General features: G+C 45.0%; 1 protein-coding gene across 2 annotated transcripts in view; it reads left to right on the forward strand.

The window, feature by feature from the left end:
• Positions 1–722: 722 nt before the first annotated feature.
• The window catches only part of lca5 (lebercilin LCA5), an 87,558-nt gene continuing 64,656 nt past the window's right edge, over positions 723–23,624 (forward strand). The window contains exons 1-8 of one of the 2 annotated variants that reach the window (XM_055873433.1): positions 723–1,132; positions 2,518–2,927; positions 4,970–5,217; positions 11,197–11,361; positions 11,563–11,703; positions 15,745–15,882; positions 20,920–21,013; positions 21,952–22,124. In XM_055873433.1, coding sequence (XP_055729408.1) covers positions 2,540–2,927; positions 4,970–5,217; positions 11,197–11,361; positions 11,563–11,703; positions 15,745–15,882; positions 20,920–21,013; positions 21,952–22,124 — 1,347 coding nt within the window. In that variant the 5' untranslated portion in view covers positions 723–1,132; positions 2,518–2,539. The remainder of the gene's footprint in view (positions 1,133–2,517; positions 2,928–4,969; positions 5,218–11,196; positions 11,362–11,562; positions 11,704–15,744; positions 15,883–20,919; positions 21,014–21,951; positions 22,125–23,624) is intronic. The other variant, XM_055873434.1, reaches the window with a different exon arrangement.

Here is a 23,624-nt window from a genome sequence, read left to right on the forward strand (position 1 = left end):
TCTCTACTGTATGTAGCCTCACTACTGTTTATAGCCTCGCTACAGTATATAGCCTCTCTACTGTATATAGCCTCTCTACTGTATATAGCCTCTCTACTGTATATAGCCTCGCTACTGTTATTTTTCACTGTCTTTTTACTGTTGTTTTATTTCTTTACTTATCTATTGTTCACCTAATACCTTTTTTGCACTGTTGGTTAGAGCCTGTAAGGAAGCAATTCACTGTAAGGTCTACTACACCTGTTGTATTCGGCGCACGTGACAAATAAACTTTGATTTGAGGCGCATGCTGCTACCTACTGTATGGGTTGCTAAACTATAGAAGAAAAACAAATCCATAATAAAAAAATACAAAAACAGACACATACAATAAAAAAAAGTCACATTCAAATTCAAGTCACATCCTTTGACATGATTTTTTTGCATTGCCTCGACTGTAAACTCATTGAGACCCAAAAAGCATTCTGCTGCTGAATAAATAAAATGTTTTCCAATTTATTCTCCGTTTGTGCTTGTGTGTACAGTTTATGACCATTGCAATAAATGCTACAAAATCCACCTTTTTTTTTAACATGCAAATATATCAGGATGGATCCCTTCGGTTCCTGGAATGAATTAATCTGGATGATCTCTGGGTTCATGCAACAAGTGGTCACAGCGTCTCTCCCTGGCGCAACTGCGGAACTACACCGTAAAGTGGTACGGGGGTTGCCATGGCACCGCGTCACAGTGACCAGAGCGGACCGACCAAAGGGCTAGGCGTGGAATCTGCCATGTAGCTGGCGGCGAGTCCTGTGCCTATCCCTAGCTAGCTTTTAGTAGATCCACCCCAATTCGAGGGCTATACATTACCAATATCCTAAATAGATAGCTAAAGAGCCATGGACATATTCTGGCATAAATGCAGGGTAAAATGTTACTAGGGTGGCAGGCTTTGTTGTTGTTAGCTAGGTTGCTAATTTAGTTAACACGTTAACGTCGTTAGCTATATAACTAGCTATTCAGAGCTAACGACCGGTGCTAGGTAGCAAGACAAATATCTAGACTAGTTAGCTACCAAGTTGACCAGACAGAGACCATTCCGCGAAAGGGAGAAGTCATGGAGACGTGACGCCAAGGTAATCTAAACGAGGTGGGTTGATAATGCCTCTTTCCAAACTTTTAATTTAAAATTTGCCTAAACAAATAGCAAATTGACTCAAATAAATGTTGATTAAATCAGGTGACGTAGCAGCTAGCTAACATTAGCCCCATGTTGCTTTCTTAACAATGATGGGGGGCTAGCTGGGGATTACGTTTTGCAACGGAAAGGCTTTTATACCTAAACCAAGATAGACCACAGCTTGTCGTTTCCAATGGGAATAAATGAGTCATAGTGTCCGGAAGAAGCAAGAAGGTGGCTTGCTAAGCGAAACACCCGCTGGGGATATCTTATTGACGCAGTCAAGTATACATCTGCATATTTCCGTTAGGGAACGCATACTCTTTGAAATGCGGGTATGCAATAACTTAACTCACCTTTGCACTCCTTTATAAACAGCGTGATTAAAATAAAATAAAAACTTTTGCAAAGGGTGAAGTCTACAAAACGTAGTCCGTTCTGTTCATAACATATTTTAGTTTTGGTAACAGAAAACTGTATGGAGATCAAATGTTTAATTGATGAGAAGATTTGCAGAATCTCGGCCAAAATCCATCTCGTTCCGTCTTCTCCCACTGCCCGCCAGTGGGCACTACCAAATTTGGTAGTGAGAGGAAACGCCAACCGGATGCTTCACATTTATACATCCAGTGAAATATCTGTACGTTTACTGTTTAAGAACCAAACAGAGGAAACAGAACGAAACGGGGCAGGACCTACCTGAATTTGTCCAATAGAAACACAATTTTTTGTTCAAAACGTTTGTTTGAGTTAACTTTTTGGACTCATCACACGCAACTGCTACTGTTCACTATCTGTCACTTTATTCATATTTGTGTATTTGATTTGAACATCCCAGTGGTCTAAGGCACTGCATCTCAGTGCTAGAGATGTCACTACAGACACCCTGGTTCGAATCCAGGCTGTATCACAACCGGCCGTGATTGGGAGTCCCATAGGGCGGCGCACAATTGGCCCGGCGTTGTCCGTGTTTGGCCGGTGTAAGCCGTCATTGTAAATAAGAATTTGTTCTTAACTGACTTGCCCAGTTAAATAAAGGTTACATACATTTTTTTTTAAAGTGAAAGCTTCTCAGACCTGTCCAAAAAATGTGTCCTACTGAATTGCATTACTGTGAAATACAATGACAAAATGGCTAAAGCAATCAACAGACTGACTAGGCTAGGATGTTATGCCTTAGAGAGAATGATTAAGGCTGTGTACCAAATGGCACCCTATTGCCTTTGTAGTACACTAGGTTATATCAATGTTATTGACTGGTAGGGAGCCTACACAGTCAGTGATACAGACAGTGTAATAGGACTAGAATCATCGGATGACTTCTTCTGTGTATCCATCTATCCATATCCATGAAGAATCTCCTGTCAGAGGGACAACATGGATACCGAGAACATTCCTCACCCTTACGAGGACAACCGTGATGCGGAGCGCCAGAGTCGTCAGTCCCGCAGGAGCACGGCCGGGAAAGGTTCCGAGGCGTCCGTACGAACTCTGAAACGGGACAAGAGTCGGGACGGAGAAAGAGATGAGAGGGATAGCCGTGCTGGGGACCAGGCTAAGACACGGACACAGGAACCGGATCCGGACCGGGATCGCATGTCAGACAGAGAGCATAGGAGGAGCAGCTCATTCTACTCTGAGGACTACGAGAACCTAACACCCTCGGAACACACGCTGTCGCCCTACTCCCGTACGCCCTCCCCCAGCCCTCGCAGAAAGGGACCTCGTGCCAAGAGGGTGTCCAGCAGTCCTCTACACAAAACAGGTACTCTACACCCACACCCACCCACGCAATGTGTCCAGTAGATAGCAGTGTAGCTAGCTAGCACACTTCAAATAGGGTCTCTGTACTACTCCTGTCCTCGTTGTTTTGTAGGTGTAACACAGAGAGATGTCCTCGTTGTTATGTAGGTGTAACACAGAGAGATGTCCTCGTTGTTATGTAGGTGTAACACAGAGAGATGTCCTCGTTGTTATGTAGGTGTAACACAGAGAGATGTCCTCGTTGTTATGTAGGTGTAACACAGAGAGATGTCCCTGTTGTTATGTAGGTGTAACACAGAGAGAGATGTCCTCGTTGTTATGTAGGTGTAACACAGAGAGAGATGTCCTCGTTGTTATGTAGGTGTAACACAGAGAGATGTCCTCGTTGTTATGTAGGTGTAACACAGAGAGATGTCCTCGTTGTTATGTAGGTGTAACACAGAGAGAGATGTCCCTGTTGTTATGTAGGTGTAACACAGAGAGAGATGTCCCTGTTGTTATGTAGGTGTAACACAGAGAGATGTCCTCGTTGCTATGTAGGTGTAACACAGAGAGATGTCCTCGTTGTTATGTAGGTGTAACACAGAGATGTCCTCGTTGTTATGTAGGTGTAACACAGAGAGAGATGTCCTCGTTGCTATGTAGGTGTAACACACAGAGATGTCCTCGTTGTTATGTAGGTGTAACACACAGAGAGATGTCCTCGTTGTTATGTAGGTGTAACACAGAGAGAGATGTCCTCGTTGTTATGTAGGTGTAACACAGAGAGAGATGTCCTCGTTGTTATGTAGGTGTAACACAGAGAGATGTCCTCGTTGTTATGTAGGTGTAACACAGAGAGATGTCCTCGTTGTTATGTAGGTGTAACACACAGAGATGTCCCTGTTGTTATGTAGGTGTAACACAGAGAGATGTCCCTGTTGTTATGTAGGTGTAACACACAGAGATGTCCTAGTTGTTATGTAGGTGTAACACAGAGAGATGTCCCTGTTGTTATGTAGGTGTAACACAGAGAGATGTCCTCGTTGCTATGTAGGTGTAACACACAGAGATGTCCTAGTTGTTATGTAGGTGTAACACAGAGAGATGTCCTCGTTGTTATGTAGGTGTAACACAGAGATGTCCTCGTTGTTATGTAGGTGTAACACACAGAGAGATGTCCTCGTTGTTATGTAGGTGTAACACAGAGAGAGATGTCCTCGTTGTTATGTAGGTGTAACACAGAGAGATGTCCTCGTTGTTATGTAGGTGTAACACAGAGAGATGTCCTCGTTGTTATGTAGGTGTAACACAGAGAGATGTCCTCGTTGTTTTGTAGGTGTAACACAGAGAGATGTCCCTGTTGTTATGTAGGTGTAACACACAGAGATGTCCCTGTTGTTATGTAGGTGTAACACACAGAGATGTCCCTGTTGTTATGTAGGTGTAACACAGAGAGATGTCCCTGTTGTTATGTAGGTGTAACACAGAGAGATGTCCCTGTTGTTATGTAGGTGTAACACAGAGAGAGATGTCCTCGTTGTTATGTAGGTGTAACACAGAGAGATGTCCTCGTTGTTATGTAGGTGTAACACACAGAGATGTCCTCGTTATGTAGGTGTAACACAGAGAGATGTCCTCGTTATGTAGGTGTAACACAGAGAGATGTATGAAACTTACTCCTCAGATGTAAGAGCTAGCTTTTGAGTGGAGCGACCGGGTGAGACGCTTGAGGGAGGACAGTCATGTGTGTTTGTAATGCAGAGGGCCTGGGTTGGATCCAGGTATGTGCTGAATCAGAAGGATGTGGTACTGGCTAAGCGTGACATCCTGAGGGAGTGATGCATAGTTTCATGTCCTTTGTCTTGTGTGTGTCCCAGGTGTGTACTCTGTGTAACCCTGTGTGTGTCCCCCAGGTGTGTACTGTGTGTTACCCTGTGTGTGTCCCAGGTGTGTACTGTGTGTCACCCTGTGTGTCCCAGGTGTGTACTGTGTGTAACCCTGTGTGTGTCCCCCAGGTGTGTACTCTGTGTAACCCTGTGTGTGTGTGTTTCTCCTCCATAGGTGTGCGTCGGGGTGTGTCTCGCCCTCCCCGTTTGGGTGCCCAGCCCCAGCGGCCTCAGCGTTGGGGGGTACGGACCGAGTCCCAGAGCCTGATCAAGGACTCCACGGCGCCCCCTAAAGATCTTGACCTGGTGACCAAACGCATGCTGTCGGCCCGCCTGTTGAAGATCAACGAGCTACGCAACACCCTGGCTGAGCTACAGCTCCACACCGACCAGCTAACCAAGGAGAACCGCATCCTCAGACAGGTAACCAAGGAGAACCGCATCCTCAGACAGGTAACCAAGGAGAACCGCATCCTCAGACAGGTAACCAAGGAGAACCGCATCCTCAGACAGGTAACCAAGGAGAACCGCATCCTCAGACAGGTAACCAAGGAGAACCGCATCCTCAGACAGGTAACCAAGGAGAACCGCATCCTCAGACAGGTAACCAAGGAGAACCGCATCCTCAGACAGGTAACCAAGGAGAACCGCATCCTCAGACAGGTAACCAAGGAGAACCGCATCCTCAGACAGGTAACCAAGGAGAACCGCATCCTCAGACAGGTAACCAAGGAGAACCGCATCCTCAGACAGGTAACCAAGGAGAACCGCATCCTCAGACAGGTAACCAAGGAGAACCGCATCCTCAGACAGGTAACCAAGGAGAACCGCATCCTCAGACAGGTAACCAAGGAGAACCGCATCCTCAGACAGGTAACCAAGGAGAACCGCATCCTCAGACAGGTAACCAAGGAGAACCGCATCCTCAGACAGGTAACCAAGGAGAACCGCATCCTCAGACAGGTAACCAAGGAGAACCGCATCCTCAGACAGGTAACCAAGGAGAACCGCATCCTCAGACAGGTAACCAAGGAGAACCGCATCCTCAGACAGGTAACCAAGGAGAACCGCATCCTCAGACAGGTAACCAAGGAGAACCGCATCCTCAGACAGGTAACCAAGGAGAACCGCATCCTCAGACAGGTAACCAAGGAGAACCGCATCCTCAGACAGGTAACCAAGGAGAACCGCATCCTCAGACAGGTAACCAAGGAGAACCGCATCCTCAGACAGGTAACCAAGGAGAACCGCATCCTCAGACAGGTAACCAAGGAGAACCGCATCCTCAGACAGGTAACCAAGGAGAACCGCACCCTCAGACCGGTAACCAAGGAGAACCGCACCCTCAGACAGGTAACCAAGGAGAAACGCATCCTCAGACAGGTAACCTACTAACCCTGACCCTCAGACAGGTAACCTAACTAACCCTGTAGTCTGACAGGTAACCTAACTAACCCTGACCCTCAGACAGGTAACCTACTAACCCTAACCCTCAGACAGGTAACCTAACTAACCCTGACCCTCAGACAGGTAACCTAACTAACCCTGACCCTCAGACAGGTAACCTAACTAACCCTGACCCTCAGACAGGTAACCTAACTAACCCTGACCCTCAGACAGGTAATCTAACTAACCCTGACCCTCAGACAGGTAACCTAACTAACCCTGACCCTCAGACAGGTAACATAACTAGCCCTGACCCTCAGACAGGTAACCTAACTAACCCTGACCCTCAGACAGGTAACCTAACTAACCCTGACCCTCAGACAGGTAACCTAACTAACCCTGACCCTCAGACAGGTAACCTAACTAACCCTGACCCTCAGACAGGTAACCTAACTAACCCCTAACCCTCAGACAGGTAACCTAACTAACCCTGACCCTCAGACAGGTAACCTAACTAACCCCTAACCCTCAGACAGGTAACCTAACTAACCCTGACCCTCAGACAGGTAACCTAACTAACCCCTAACCCTCAGACAGGTAACCTAACTAACCCAAACCCTCAGACAGGTAACCTAACTAACCCCTGACCCTCAGACAGGTAACCTAACTAACCCTGACCCTCAGACAGGTAACCTAACTAACCTTGACCCTCAGACAGGTAACCTAACTAACCCCTAACCCTCAGACAGGTAACCTAACTAACCCTGACCCTCAGACAGGTAACCTAACTAACCCCTAACCCTGACCCTCAGACAGGTAACCTAACTAACCCTAACCCTCAGACAGGTAACCTACTAACCCTGACCCTCAGACAGGTAACCTAACTAACCCCTAACCCTCAGACAGGTAACCTACTAACCCTGACCCTCAGACAGGTAACCTAACTAACCCTGACCCTCAGACAGGTAACCTAACTAACCCTGACCCTCAGACAGGTAACCTAACTAACCCTAACCCTCAGACAGGTAACCTAACTAACACTGACCCTCAGACAGGTAACCTAACTAACCCTGACCCTCAGACAGGTAACCTAACTATCCCCTAACCCTCAGACATGTTACCTAACTATCCCCTAACCCTGACCCTCAGACAGGTAACCTAACTATCCCCTAACCCTGACCCTCAGACAGGTAACCTAACTAACCCTGACCCTCAGACAGGTAACCTAACTAACCCTAACCCTGACCCTCAGACAGGTAACCTAACTAACCCTGACCCTCAGACAGGTAACCTAACTATCCCCTAACCCTGACCCTCAGACAGGTAACCTAACTATCCCCTAACCCTCAGACATGTTACCTAACTATCCCCTAACCCTGACCCTCAGACAGGTAACATAACTAGCCCTGACCCTCAGACAGGTAACATAACTAGCCCTGACCCTCAGACAGGTAACATAACTAGCCCTGACCCTCAGACAGGTAACCTAACTAACCCTGACCCTCAGACAGGTAACCTAACTATCCCCTAACCCTCAGACAGGTAACCTAACTAACCCTAACCCTGACCCTCAGACAGGTAACCTAACTAACCCTGACCCTCAGACAGGTAACCTACTAACCCTGACCCTCAGACATGTTACCTAACTATCCCCTAACCCTGACCCTCAGACAGGTAACCTAACTAACCCTAACCCTGACCCTCAGACAGGTAACCTAACTAACCCCTAACCCTCAGACAGGTAACCTAACTAACCCCTAACCCTCAGACAGGTAACCTACTAACCCTGACCCTCAGACAGGTAACATAACTAACCCTGACCCTCAGACAGGTAACCTAACTAACCCTGACCCTCATACAGGTAACCTAACTAACCCTGACCCTCAGACAGGTAACATAACTAACCCTGACCCTCAGACAGGTAACATAACTAGCCCTGACCCTCAGACAGGTAACCTAACTAACCCTGACCCTCATACAGGTAACCTAACTAACCCTGACCCTCAGACAGGTAACATAACTTGCCCTGACCCTCAGACAGGTAACATAACTAGCCCTGACCCTCAGACAGGTAACCTAACTAGCCCTGACCCTCAGACAGGTAACCTAACTAACCCTGACCCTCAGACAGGTAACATAACTAACCCTGACCCTCAGACAGGTAACCTAACTAACCCTGACCCTCATACAGGTAACCTAACTAACCCTGACCCTCAGACAGGTAACCTAACTAACCCTGACCCTCAGACAGGTAACCTAACTAACCCTGACCCTCATACAGGTAACCTAACTAACCCTGACCCTCAGACAGGTAACATAACTAGCCCTGACCCTCAGACAGGTAACCTAACTAACCCTGACCCTCAGACAGGTAACATAACTAACCCTGACCCTCAGACAGGTAACCTAACTAACCCTGACCCTCAGACAGGTAACATAACTAGCCCTGACCCTCAGACAGGTAACATAACTAACCCTGACCCTCAGACAGGTAACATAACTAGCCCTGACCCTCAGACAGGTAACATAACTAGCCCTGACCCTCAGACAGGTAACATAACTAGCCCTGACCCTCAGACAGGTAACATAACTAACCCTAACCCTCAGACAGGTAACATAACTAGCCCTGACCCTCAGACAGGTAACATAACTAACCCTGACCCTCAGACAGGTAACATAACTAGCCCTGACCCTCAGACAGGTAACATAACTAGCCCTGACCCTCAGACAGGTAACATAACTAGCCCTGACCCTCAGACAGGTAACATAACTAACCCTGACCGTCAGACAGGTAACATAACTAGCCCTGACCCTCAGACAGGTAACATAACTAACCCTGACCCTCAGACAGGTAACATAACTAACCCTGACCCTCAGACAGGTAACATAACTAACCCTGACCCTCAGACAGGTAACATAACTAGCCCTGACCCTCAGACAGGTAACATAACTAGCCCCTGACCCTCAGACAGGTAACATAACTAACCCTGACCCTCAGACAGGTAACATAACTAGCCCTGACCCTCAGACAGGTAACATAACTAGCCCTGACCCTCAGACAGGTAACATAACTAACCCTGACCCTCAGACAGGTAACCTAACTAACCCCTGACCCTCAGACAGGTAACATAACTAACCCTGACCCTCAGACAGGTAACATAACTAGCCCTGACCCTCAGACAGGTAACATAACTAGCCCTGACCCTCAGACAGGTAACATAACTAACCCTGACCCTCAGACAGGTAACATAACTAACCCTGACCCTCAGACAGGTAACATAACTAACCCTGACCCTCAGACAGGTAACATAACTAACCCTGACCCTCAGACAGGTAACATAACTAGCCCTGACCCTCAGACAGGTAACATAACTAACCCTGACCCTCAGACAGGTAACATAACTAACCCTGACCCTCAGACAGGTAACATAACTAGCCCTGACCCTCAGACAGGTAACATAACTAGCCCTGACCCTCAGACAGGTAACATAACTTGCCCTGACCCTCAGACAGGTAACATAACTAACCCTAACCCTCAGACAGGTAACATAACTAGCCCTGACCCTCAGACAGGTAACATAACTAACCCTGACCCTCAGACAGGTAACATAACTAACCCTAACCCTCAGACAGGTAACATAACTAGCCCTGACCCTCAGACAGGTAACCTAACTAACCCTGACCCTCAGACAGGTAACATAACTAACCCTGACCCTCAGACAGGTAACATAACTAGCCCTGACCCTCAGACAGGTAACATAACTAGCCCTGACCCTCAGACAGGTAACATAATTAACCCTGACCCTCAGACAGGTAACATAACTAGCCCTGACCCTCAGACAGGTAACATAACTAGCCCTGACCCTCAGACAGGTAACATAACTAACCCTGACCCTCAGACAGGTAACATAACTAGCCCTGACCCTCAGACAGGTAACATAACTAGCCCTAACCCTCAGACATGTTACCTAACTATCCCCTAACCCTGACCCTCAGACAGGTAACCTAACTAACCCCTAACCCTCAGACAGGTAACATAACTAGCCCTGACCCTCAGACAGGTAACATAACTAGCCCTGACCCTCAGACAGGTAACATAACTAGCCCTGACCCTCAGACAGGTAACATAACTAACCCTGACCCTCAGACAGGTAACCTAACTAACCCTGACCCTCAGACAGGTAACCTAACTATCCCTGACCCTCAGACATGTAACCTAACTAACCCTGACCCTCAGACAGGTAACATAACTATCCCCTAACCCTCAGACATGTTACCTAACTATCCCCTAACCCTCAGACATGTTACCTAACTATCCCCTAACCCTGACCCTCAGACAGGTAACCTAACTAACCCCTGACCCTCAGACAGGTAACATAACTAACCCTGACCCTCAGACAGGTAACATAACTAGCCCTGACCCTCAGACAGGTAACCTAACTAGCCCTGACCCTCAGACATGTATTGCCTAACGTTCTGACTAGGGTTGAAAAATTCCAGTAACTTCAAAACAATTCCCATGTTTTCTAACTCTAAATCAGGTAACAGCGACGGTACTTAGTCGCCTTGTGTCCCTCCAATGTCATTTTTATTGTACAGTTACTATAATACAGCCTGTCCATAGAGATAGAGGACTATTGATGGATAAAACCCCTTTTAGCATGGGCATTGCCAAGGGCTTCCACAATTTAAAAGTAGTCAACTCTGTATGGTTTCCAATGGGATCAGCCAATGATCAGAGTATTGTGTTTTCCATGTTGGGTTGCCTGTGATTTGTAAATTACTTTAAAGCTATATCACTGCCATTTAGTGGCCACAACAAATTAATGACATATGATATTTGGTTTAGGTCAATCACCAATATAAGGTTTATGCTTTTTTTTCAAAAACATTAAAAGTAGAATAAAATGGACTACTTTAAAATGGAGATAGCCTCAATGGTGCTGTCACAGACGCCATAATAACCCAGAATCCTCTATTTCAATGAGCCTGTGTGTGTGTGTGTGATTCCTAAAGCTACAGCACCGCCAGGAGAGGGCGCTGCAGCGATACGACGATACGGAGAGTGAGATCTCCCAGCTGCTGTCGCGCCACGCCAACGAGACCACAGCTCTGCGGGAACGTCTACGGCGGACACAGGAGAGGGAGAGGGACGCTGAGAGGCGTCTCAAAGACACACAGGTACGGAAAGCCAAAGGGCTCATACTTGACCAGATCTAAATGTAGAAAGTGTTGGCTTTTTGTTGGAAGAGTACGAAATAAATCAAATAGGTTTAAGTGTGAGCTGAGCAGAGGTGTCTGTCTGTCTGTCTGACTGTCCCTCCATCCTCCTTCCATCCCTACATCCTCCCTCCGTCCTCCCTTCATCCTCCCTCCCTCCAGGAGCAGCTGCAGCGTAGCCAGTCGTCCCTGGGTCGTCTGAGGCGTCTGGCAGAACAGCAGGAGCTAGGTCCCAGGGAGGAGCTCACCAGGAGACTGGAGCAGGAGAGGACCAAAGACCAGGAGAACCAACTAAGGATCAAGGTACAGTAGCTACTGACACACTACAGACTGGAGCAGGAGCAGGACCAAAGACCAGGAGAACCAACTAAGGATCAAGGTACAGTAGCTACTGACACACTACAGAGTCCATCTCCTGCACCTGTTAAACGAAGATCACACATCACAGAGCTCTAAAGGTGAAGTACAGGACACTAGTTCACACACAGACACACACACAGGCAGGCAGAGCAGAGAATTCCACATACCAGATTTTTAACAGGGTCGTTAGCATTTTAGTTTTCAGAGTATTTCCTGCACCTACCGGATTACAACGAGACTATAGCGTCCATAAAGCGACTATTGGACTTTAAAAAAAATTCAGATTATCTTAAGTTTGTGGGTGCAACAGTTTTATTAAATGTATCATTTATCGGTTTCACATGCTAATTTCTGTCCATTAAGAACCAACGATGTGCTACCTTTTTGTAGCATTTCTGATACAGTGCCAGTCAAAAGCTCATTCAAGGGTTTTTCTTTATTTTAACTATTTTCTACATTGTAGAATAATAGTGAAGACATCAAAACTATCAAATAGCACATATGGAATCATGTAGTATCATAAACAAATCTATATATATATATATATAATCTCATTAGGCTGTATGTTTTTTTTAATGTATATTCTTCATTGCAAAAAAAATATACAAATACACACAACTTTAAGCTCCATATTAAATTTGATAGAGGTAATGAATTGTCCATTGATCAGCACAGCAACTGATAAACCAGGACCATGTTTGAAATGTTTATCTCAAGGTACGCTAACGGTTCCAGGTAAGCTAACGGCTCCAGGTAAGCTAACGGCTCCAGGTACGCTAACGGTTCCAGGTACGCTAACGGTTCCAGGTACGCTAACGGTTCCAGGTACGCTAACGGGTCCAGGGAACGCTAACGGCTCCAGGGAACGCTAACGGTTCCAGGTACGCTAACGGGTCCAGGGAACGCTAACGGCTCCAGGGAACGCTAACGGTTCCAGGTACGCTAACGGCTCCAGGTACGCTAACGGTTCCAGGTACGCTAACGGTTCCAGGTACGCTAACGGCTCCAGGTACGCTAACGGTTCCAGGTACGCTAACGGCTCCAGGTACGCTAACGGTTCCAGGTACGCTAACGGTTCCAGGTACGCTAACGGTTCCAGGTAAGCTAACGGTTCCAGGTACGCTAACGGTTCCAGGTAAGCTAACGGTTCCAGGTACGCTAACGGTTCCAGGTACGCTAACGGTTCCAGGTACGCTAACGGTTCCAGGTACGCTAACGGCTCCAGGTACGCTAACGGCTCCAGGTACGCTAACGGCTCCAGGTACGCTAACGGTTCCAGGTAGCTAACGGTTCCAGGTACGCTAACGGCTCCAGGTACGCTAACGGCTCCAGGTACGCTAACGGCTCCAGGTACGCTAACGGCTCCAGGTACGCTAACGGTTCCAGGTACGCTAACGGTTCCAGGTACGCTAACGGCTCCAGGTACGCTAACGGCTCCAGGTACGCTAACGGTTCCAGGTACGCTAACGGTTCCAGGTACGCTAACGGTTCCAGGTACGCTAACGGTTCCAGGTACGCTAACGGTTCCAGGTACTCTAACGGTTCCTGGTATGCTAACGGTTCCAGGTACACTAACGGTTCCCGGTACGCTAACGGTTCCAGGTACGCTAACGGTTCCAGGTACGCTAACGGTTCCAGGTACGCTAACGGCTCCAGAAACCAGTAATGCAGACATGCTCTGTAGACCTCTGTATCTATCTGAGAGACTGAGTCCAACACACCACCACATGTTGTTATCCTCTTTGGGCTAGGCGGCAGTATTTTCACAACCGGATGAAAAGCGTGCCCAAAGTAAACTGCCTGTTCCTCAGGCCCAGAAGCTAGGATATGCATATAATTGGTAGATTCCGATAGAAAACACTCTAAAGTTTCTAAAACTGTTAAAATCATGTCTGTGAGTATAACAGAACTTATTTGTCAGGCAAAAACCCATCCAGGGATTTTTTTGTTGTTGAGATCACTGTGTTTTCAATTGGTTTTCTATGGGGAACTAGATTTATGAGGCACCTGGTTGCAGTTCCTATGGCTTCCACTAGATGTCAACAGTCTTTAGAAATTGGTTGATGTTTTCCTTTCTGAGTGTCAAGCCAAGTGTACTTTTTTGTTTAGTGCGCACGACCTGGAACTCGCTCCACTTTAATTTGATCCGCTATTGAACACAGTATATTCTGTCTTAAATTTTATCGATTATTTACGTTTTAAAATACCTAAAGTTGGATTAGGAAAGTTGTTTGAAATGTTTGGACCAAGTTTATAGGTAACTTATTAGATACTTTGTAGTCATGTTGGGCGAGTTGGAACCGGTGTATTTTCTGAATCAAACGCGCCAAATAAATGGATATTTTGGGGATATAGCGAAGGAATTTATCGAACAAAACGACCATTTGTGATGTTTCTGGGACATATTGGAGTGTCAACAGAAGAAGATCTTCAAAGGTAAGGCATTAATTATATCCTTATTTCTGACTTTCATGTCGCACCTGCACGGTTGAAATATGATTTTCATGTGTTGGTATGGCACTGGCCTCAGATAATGGCATGCTTTGCTTTCGCCGTAAAGCCTTTTTGAAATCTGACACGGTGGCTGGATTAACAAGAAGTTAAGCTTCATTTTGGTGTATTGCACTTGTGATTTTATGAAAGTAAAATATTTCTAATAATTTAATTAGTGTTTTGCGCTCTGCAATTTCACCGATAGCGGAACCCCTAATCGTAACAGGTTTTAAACCTTTAATTTAGCAATAAATATATTTCATAACTTATTTTTTGGTCAGTAGATATAGGACGTGGTGTAGGTAGAGGCATAAATACAGGCAGCCACCACATTACTAGAAAACAGCTCACCCAATCAAGCCTGGTGGTGTTGTAAGTACAACAACAAAGCTTGAAAAGATAGTGGAATGGGATAATGTCTTAGTGTGGGGTGGGAGTAATGCAATACATTACCTTGTATGGGGTACAAATCACATTACTGTGGGAGTATGAATGATGCTGTTTGAGAAGGTTTGAATTCTAAGCAACCTGCCTACATTGTCTGAAGTACAAGAGGACAACGTAGCTACTGTAGTAGGTCAAAGCTGTGTGCTGGGAAACCTTGGTGGAGCATGGGTGGAGTAGGCATTGTGGTGCTGTAAAACCTTGGTGGAGCATGGGTGGAGTAGGCATTGTGGTGCTGGGAAACCTTGGTGGAGCATGGGTGGAATAGGCATTGTGGTGCTGTAAAACCTTGGTGGAGCATGGGTGGAGTAGGCATTGTGGTGCTGGGAAACCTTGGTGGAGCATGGGTGGAATAGGCATTGTGGTGCTGTAAAACCTTGGTGGAGCATGGGTGGAGTAGGCATTGTGGTGCGGTAAAACCTTGGTAGAGCATGGGTGGAGTAGGCATTGTGGTGGTGTAAAACCTTGGTAGAGCATGGGTGGAGTAGGCATTGTGGTGCTGTAAAACCTTAGTAGAGCATGGGTGGAATAGGCATTGTGGTGCTGTAAAACCTTGGTAGAGCATGGGTGGAGTAGGCATTGTGGTGCTGTAAAACCTTGGTAGAGCATGGGTGGAGTAGGCATTGTGGTGCTGTAAAACCTTGGTAGAGCATGGGTGGAGTAGGCATTGTGGTGCTGTAAAACCTTGGTAGAGCATGGGTGGAGTAGGCATTGTGGTGCTGTAAAACCTTGGTAGAGCATGGGTGGAGTAGGCATTGTGGTGCTGTAAAACCTTGGTAGAGCATGGGTGGAGTAGGCATTGTGGTGCTGTAAAACCTTGGTAGAGCATGGGTGGAGTAGGCATTGTGGTGCTGTAAAACCTTGGTAGAGCATGGGTGGAGTAGGCATTGTGGTGCTCATGTGAATTTCCTTTCTTTTCCCGGCTTCAGATCAATGTCTACTTCTCCTTTTAAAACTTAGTTGTTGATGTTCCTAGTGTCCAGTTCCTTCTCCTACAAGGGTTAGAGTTAGCTTCTATAAGGCAAATTATAGTGTGTGTGTGTTTAGGATCTGGAGCGCAGAGTGGAACTGAGCAGCAGTAGTTACCAGAGACAGCTAGCTACAGAGAGGAGGAAGACCATCAGTTCCCAGGACCAGGTCTCAGATCTACAGGAGGAGGTGGAACGACTCAGCAACAAACTCAAGGTACACACACACACGGACACACACGGACACACACACACACACACACACACACACACACACACACACACACACACACACACGGACATACCCATGGACAAACATACACGGATACACACACACACACACGGACACACACACACACACACGGACACACACACAGACAAACACACACATGGACAAACATACACGGATACACACACACACACACACACTGTACGTTGCTTATTGACCTTTATACTCCATCTACTGTATATCATGTGTACACTGCATTCTGAAAACTATTCAGAGCCCATAAATTTTTCCACAATTTTTATGCTACAATTTTTATGCTTCAGCCTTATTCTAAAATAGATTCAATAGTTTTTTTCCCTCACCAATCTACACACAATACCCCATAATGACAAAGCGAAAATGTTTCTTTTCATTTTTTTTTTCAAATGTATTTAAAATAAAACCCTAAAATAATAATATTTACATAAGTATTCAGACACTTTACTCAGTACTTTGTTGAAGCACCTTTGGCAGTTATTACAGCCTCGAGTCTTCTTGGGTATGATGCTACAAGCTTGGCACACCTGTATTTGGGGAGTTTCTCCCATTCTTCTCTGCAGATCCTCTCAAGCTCTGTCAGGTTGGATGGGGAGCGTCGCTGCACAGCTATTTTCAAATAAAATAAAATCAAAAAAATTATTTGTCACATACACATGGTTAGCAGATGTTAATGCGAGTGTAGTGAAATGCTTGTTCCGACAATGCGGTAATAACCAACGAGTAATCTAACCTAACAATTCCACAACTACTACCTTATACACACAAGTGTAAAGGGATAAAGAATATGTACATAAAGATATATGAATGAGTGATGGTACAGAACGGCATAGGCAAGATGCAGTAGATGGTATAGAGTACAGTATATACATATGAGATGAGTAATGTAGGGTATATAAACATAGAGTGGCATAGTTTAAAGTGGCTAGTGATACATGGATTACATAAAGATGGCAAGATGCAGTAGATGGTATAGAGTACAGTATATACATATGAGATGAGTAATGTGGGGTATATAAACATAATTGGGGCGGCAGCGTAGCCTAGTGGTTAGAGCGTTGGACCAGTAACCGGAAGGTTGCAAGTTCAAATCCCCGAGCTGACAAGGTACAAATCTGTCGTTCTGCCCCTGAACAGGCTGTTAACCCACTGTTCCTAGGCCGTCATTGAAAATAAGAATTTGTTCTTAACTGACTTGCCTAGTTAAATAAAGGTAAAAAAAATAAAAAACATAAAGTGGCATAGTTTAAAGTGGCTAGTGATACATGTATTACATAAAGATGGCAAGGTGCAGTAGATGATATAGAGTACAGTATATACATATAAGATGAGTAATGTAGGATATGTAAACATTATATTAAGTGCCATTGTTTAAAGTGGCTAGTGGTACATTTTTACATAATTTCCATCAATTCCCATTATTAAAGTGGCGGGAGTTGAGTCAGTATGTTGGCAGCGGCCACTAAAAGTTAGTGGTGGCTGTTTAACAGTCTGATGGCCTTGAGATAGAAGCTGTTTTTCAGTCTCTCGGTCCCTGCTTTGATGCATCTGTACTGACCTCGCCTTCTGGATGATAGCGGGGTGAACAGGCAGTGGCTTGGGTGGTTGTTGTCCTTGATGATCTTTATGGCCTTCCTGTGACATCGGGTGGTGTAGGTGTCCTGGAGGGCAGGTAGTTTGCCCCCGGTGATGCGTTGTGCAGACCCCACTACCCTCTGGAGAGCCTTGCGGTTGTGAGCGGAGCAGTTGCCGTACCAGGCGGTGATACAGCCCGACAGGATGCTCTCGATTGTGCATCTGTAGAAGTTTGTGAGTGCTTTTGGTGACAAGCCGAATTTCTTCAGCCTCCTGAGGTTGAAGAGGCGCTACTGCGCCTTCTTCACAACGCTGTCTGTGTGGGTGGACCAATTCAGGTTGTCCGTGATGTGTACACCGAGGAACTTAAAACTTTCCACCTTCTCCACTACTGACCCGTCGATGTGGATAGGGGGGTGCTCCCTCTGCTGTTTCCTGAAGTCCACAATCATCTCCTTTGTTTTTTTGACGTTGAGTGTGAGGTTATTTTCCTGACACCACACTCCGAGGGCCCTCACCTCCTCCCTGTAGGCCGTCTCGTCGTTGTTGGTAATCAAGCCTACCGCTGTAGTGTCGTATTTTCAGGTCTCTCCAGAGATGTTCGGTAGGGTACAAGTCTGGGCCACTCAAGGACATTCAGATACTTGTCCCGAAGCCACTCTTGCGTGTGTTGTCCTGTTGGAAGGTGAACTTTCGACCGAGTCTGAGGTCCCGAGCTCTTTGAAACAAGTTTTCATCAAGGATCTCTGTACTTTGCTACATTCATCCTTACCTCAATCCTGACTAGTCTCCCAGTCCCTGCCGCTGAAAAACATCCCCACAGCATGATGCTGCCACCACCATGCTTCACCGTAGGGATGGTGCCAGGTTTCCTCCAGACGTGACGCTTGGCATTCAGGCCAAAGAGTTCAATCTTGGTTTCATCAGACCAGGGAATCTTGTTTCTCATGGTCCGAGAGTCTTTAGGTGCCTTTTGGCAAACTCCAAGCAGGCTGTCATGTGCCTTTTCCTGAGGAGTGGCTTCCGTCTGGCCACTCTACCATAAAAGCCTGATTGGTGGAGTGCTGCAGAGATGGTTGTCCTTCTGGAAGGTTCTCCCATCTCCACAGGGGAACTCTGGAGCTCTGTCAGAGTGACCATCGGGTTCTTGGTCACCTCCCTGACCAAGGCCCTTCTCCCCTGATTGCTCAGTTTGGCCGAGTGGCCAGCTCTAGGAAGAGTTGGTGGTTCCAAACTTCTTCCATTTAAGAATGATGGAGGCCACTGTGTTCTTGGGGACCTTCAATGCTGCAGACATTTTTTGGTATTCCTCCCCAGATCTGTGCCTCGACACAGTCCTGTCCCGGACCTCTACGGACAATTCCTTTGACCTCATAGGTTCATTTTTGCTCTGACATTCACTGTCAACTATGGGACTTTATTTAGACAGGTGTGTGCCTTTCCAAAGCATGTCCAATCAATTGAATTACCACAGGAATGATCAATGGAAACATGATGCACCTGAGCTCAATTTCGAGTCTCATAGCAAAGGGTCTGAATTGTTATAGTACCAGTGAAAAGTTTGGACACACCTACTCATTCCAGGGTTTTTCTTTATTTTGATTTTTTTTAAACATTTTACATAATAGTGAAGACATCAAAATTATGAAATAACACACATGGAATCATGTAGGAACCAAAAAAAGTGTTAAACAAATCTAAATATATTTTATATTTTAGGTTCTTCAAAGTAGCCATCCTTTGCCTTGATGACAGCTTTGCACACTTTTGGCATTCTCTCAACCTGCTTCATGAGGTAGTCACCTGGAATGCATTTCATTTAATAGGTGTGCCTTGTTAAAAGTTAATTTTTGGAATTTCTTTCCTTTATGCATTTGAGCCAATCAGTTGTGTTGTGACAAGGTACGGGTGGTATACAGAAGATAGCCCTATTTGGTAAAAGACCAAGTCCATATTACGGCATGAACAGCTCAAAGTCCATCATTACTTTTAGACATGAAGGCCAGTCAATCCGGAAAATTCCAAGAACTTTGAAAGTTTCTTCAAGTGCAGTCACAAAAACCATCAAGCGCTATGATGAAACTTGCTCCGATGAGGACCGCCACAGGAAAGGAAAGACCCAGAGTTACCTCTGCTGCAGAGGATAAGTTCATTAGAGTTAAGTGCACCCGAGCTTGCAGCCCAAATAAATGCTTCACAGAGTTCAAGTAACAGACACATCTCAACATCAACTGTTCAGAGGAGACTACGTGAGTCAGTCCTTCATGGTTGAATTGCTGCAAAGAAACCACTACTAAGGATACCAATAAGAAGAAGAGACTTGCTTGGGCCAAGAAACAACAGACATTAGACTGGTGGAAATATGTCCTTTGATTTGATGAGTCCAAATTTGAGATTTTTGGTTCCAACCGCCATGTCTTTGTGAGACGCAGAGTAGGTGAACAGATGATCTCCACATGTGTGGTTCCCACCGTGAAGCATGGAGGAGGAGGTGCTTTGCTGGTGACACTATCGGTGATTTATTTAGAATTCAAGGCACACTTAATCAGCATGGCTACCACAGCATGCTGCAGGGATACGCCATCCCCTCCAGTTTGCGCTTAGTGGGACTATCATTTGTTTTTCAACAGGACAATGACCCAAAACACACCTCCAGGCTGTGTAAGGGCCATTTGACCAAGAAGGAGAGTGATGGAGTGCTGCATCAGATGACCTGGCCTCCACAATCACCCGAACTCAACCCAACTGAGATGGTTTGGGAGGAGTTGGACCACAGAGTGAAGGAAAAACAGCCAAGAAGTGCTCAGTATATGTGGGAAATCCTTCAAGACTGTTGGAAAAGCATTCCTCATGAAACTGGTTGAGAGAATGCCAAGAGTGTGCAAAGGGTGGCTACTTTGAAGAATCTAAAATATATTTTTATTTGTTTAACACTTTTTTTGGTTACTACATGATTCCATATGTGTTATTTCATAGTTTTGATGTCTCCACTATTATTCTACAATGTAATACATAGTAAAACATGTTAAAAAAAAACTTGAATGAGTAGGTGTGTCCAAACGTTTGTAAATATGTATGTATTTAAATAAGGTATTTCATATATTTTTTTTATTAATCAATTTTCCAAAAATTCTTCACAAGTGTTTTCGCTTTGTCATTATGAGGTATTATGTGTAGATTGATGAGGAACATTTTCTATTTAATCCGTTTCAGAATAAGGCTGTAATGTAACAAAATGTGGGAAAAAGTCAAGGGGTCTGAAAACTTTCCGAATGCACACCTGGACACACACACAAACACACACATGAAGGCACACACACACACACACACACACACACACACACACACACACACACACACACACACACACACACTGTACGGTGCGTTTATAAAAGCGAACTCTAACCCTTGTAGGAGAAGGAGAGGGAACTGGACACTAGGAATATCTATGCCAACCGCTTGTTGAAACCATCGCCCAGGAACATGGACAACACCACAAAGAGGAAAGGTAGGGTCGCTTGGCGTTAAACGCACTCCAGGGTTAAACGTCCCCCTCCTGTAAGTCTCACAGAAACCATTTTGTCACCCCCCAAAAAAAATAACACTTTCCCTGGATGCCACTAGTCCTGCTCAACTAAGAAAAAATTTAAGTCACTCCAAGAAAACTATTGAGGTACATGTATTTAATAATTTGTCATTTGGAGAAAGTGACGTTGTTTATATAATATATACCAGTAGGGGAGGCTAAAGGTATATTGTTTAATTTATATATATATATACCACTAGGGGAGGCTAAAGGTATATTGTTTAATTTATATATATACACCACTAGGGGAGATTAAAGGTATATTGTTTAATTTATATATATACACCACTAGGGGAGGCTAAAGGTATATTGTTTAATTTATATATATATATACCACTAGGGGAGGCTAAAGGTATATTGTTTAATTTATATATATATATACCACTAGGGGAGGCTAAAGGTATATTGTTTAATTTATATATATATACCAGTAGGGGAGATTAAAGGTATATTGTTTAATTTATATATATATACCACTAGGGGAGGCTAAAGGTATATTGTTTAATTTATATATATACACCACTAGGGGAGATTAAAGGTATATTGTTTAATTTATATATATATATATATACCAGTAGGGGAGATTGAAGGTATATTGTTTAATTTATATATATTTATATACCAGTAGGGGAGATTGAAGGTATATTGTTTAATTTATATATATATACCAGTAGGGGAGATTAAAGGTATATTGTTTATATATATATATACACCAGTAGGGGAGCCTAAAGGTAATAATAATAATACACAGTTAGAGAGAAGAAATTGTAATAAATAAATTGTACTAAAATGTCAAGTTTGGTTGCACCCTACTGCTCTGTCTGTCTGTGTTTACGTGAATCTATACTGTGTGTGTATAGGCCCCAGTAAGTCCAGCTCTAAGGCAGTACAGACAGTGAACGAGAACTCAAGTCTAGACTTCCCGTCACCGCCCCCGGCCGTCACCGAGGGCAACTATCACTACAACGACCAAGCCCCTGATGACTACCTGTCACTCAAGCCAGGTGTCTCTAGTACACCTTACAGCTCTAGCGTGAGTCACAAATTGTACCCTATTTGCTCTATAGTGCACTACTTTTGAACCTTATTCCCTACATACAGTGCCTTACAAAGGTATTCAGATCCCTTGGATTTCTTCCAAGTGTTACAAAGTGGGATTAAAATTGATTTAATTGTAATTTTTTTGTCAACAATCTACAGAAAATACTCTGTCAAAGTGTGGGGGGGAAGTACATATATTTTAGGATAAATAATAAATTCATAACTATAGTATAGTATAGTATAGTCATACTATGTGTGAAATAATAGGGGTTGACATGCTTTTAGAATGACTAACCCCTTCCTCTGTCCCTCGTACATACAACATCTGCAAGGTCCCTCGGTCAACTATTGAATTTCAAGCACATATTAAACTTTTTGAAAGCCTCATAAAGAAGAGCAGTGATTGGTGGATTGGTAACAATAACAAATCTAGACATTGAATATCTCTTTAAGCATGGTCAAGTTAATAATTATTCTGTGGATTATGTATTAAACCACCTAGACACATCAGATACAAATCAAATGTCATTTTGTTACATGCGTAAACAACAGGTGTAAGACCAACAGTCAAATGCTTACTAACGCTTCCCAACAATGCAAAAGAAAAAATATTTACAAGAAAATAGAAAAATAATAACACAAAGAATATATACACAATGAGTAACGATAACATGGCTATGTACACGGGGTACCAGTACCGAGTCGATGTGCAGCGGTACGAGGTAGTTTGAGGTAGAGATGTACATATGACTAGGAATAAAATGACAGATAATAAACAGTAGCAGCAACGTATGTGACGAGTCAAAAAGAGTGCAGAAAGGATCAATGCAGAAAGTCCGGGTAGCTATTGAACTATTTAGTAGTCTTATGGCATGGAGGTAGAATCTATTCAGGGTCCTGTTGGTTCTAGACGGTAGCAGAGAGAACAGTTTGTCTTGGGTGGCTGGAGTCTTTTGATCATTTTTAGGCAGCCAGTCAAGATGCTCTAAATGATGCAGGTGTAGAACTTTATGAGGATCCGAGGGGGCTATGCAGAATCTTTATAGCCTCCTGAGGGGGGGAGAGGCGTTGTTGGGGATCTGAGGGGGCCATGCAGAATCTTTATAGCCTCCTGAGGGGGGGAGAGGCGTTGTGGAGGATCTGAGAGGGCCATGCAGAATCTTTATAGCCTCCTGAGGGGGGGAGAGGCGTTGTTGAGTTGAGGATCTGAGGGGGCCATGCAGAATCTTTATAGCCTCCTGAGGGGGGGAGAGGCGTTGTTGAGGATCTGAGAGGGCCATGCAGAATCTTTATAGCCTCCTGAGGGGGGGAGAGGCGTTGTTGAGAATCTGAGGGGGCCATGCAGAATCTTTATAGCCTCCTGAGGGGGGGAGAGGCATTGTTGAGGATCTGAGGGGGCCATGCAGAATCTTTATAGCCTCCTGAGGGGGGAGAGGCGTTGTTGAGGATCTGAGAGGGCCATGGAGAATCTTTATAGCCTCCTGAGGGGGGA

The sequence above is a fragment of the Salvelinus fontinalis genome, chromosome 20 (genome assembly GCF_029448725.1).
Source record: "Salvelinus fontinalis isolate EN_2023a chromosome 20, ASM2944872v1, whole genome shotgun sequence".
Classification (NCBI taxonomy): Eukaryota; Metazoa; Chordata; class Actinopteri; order Salmoniformes; family Salmonidae; genus Salvelinus; species Salvelinus fontinalis.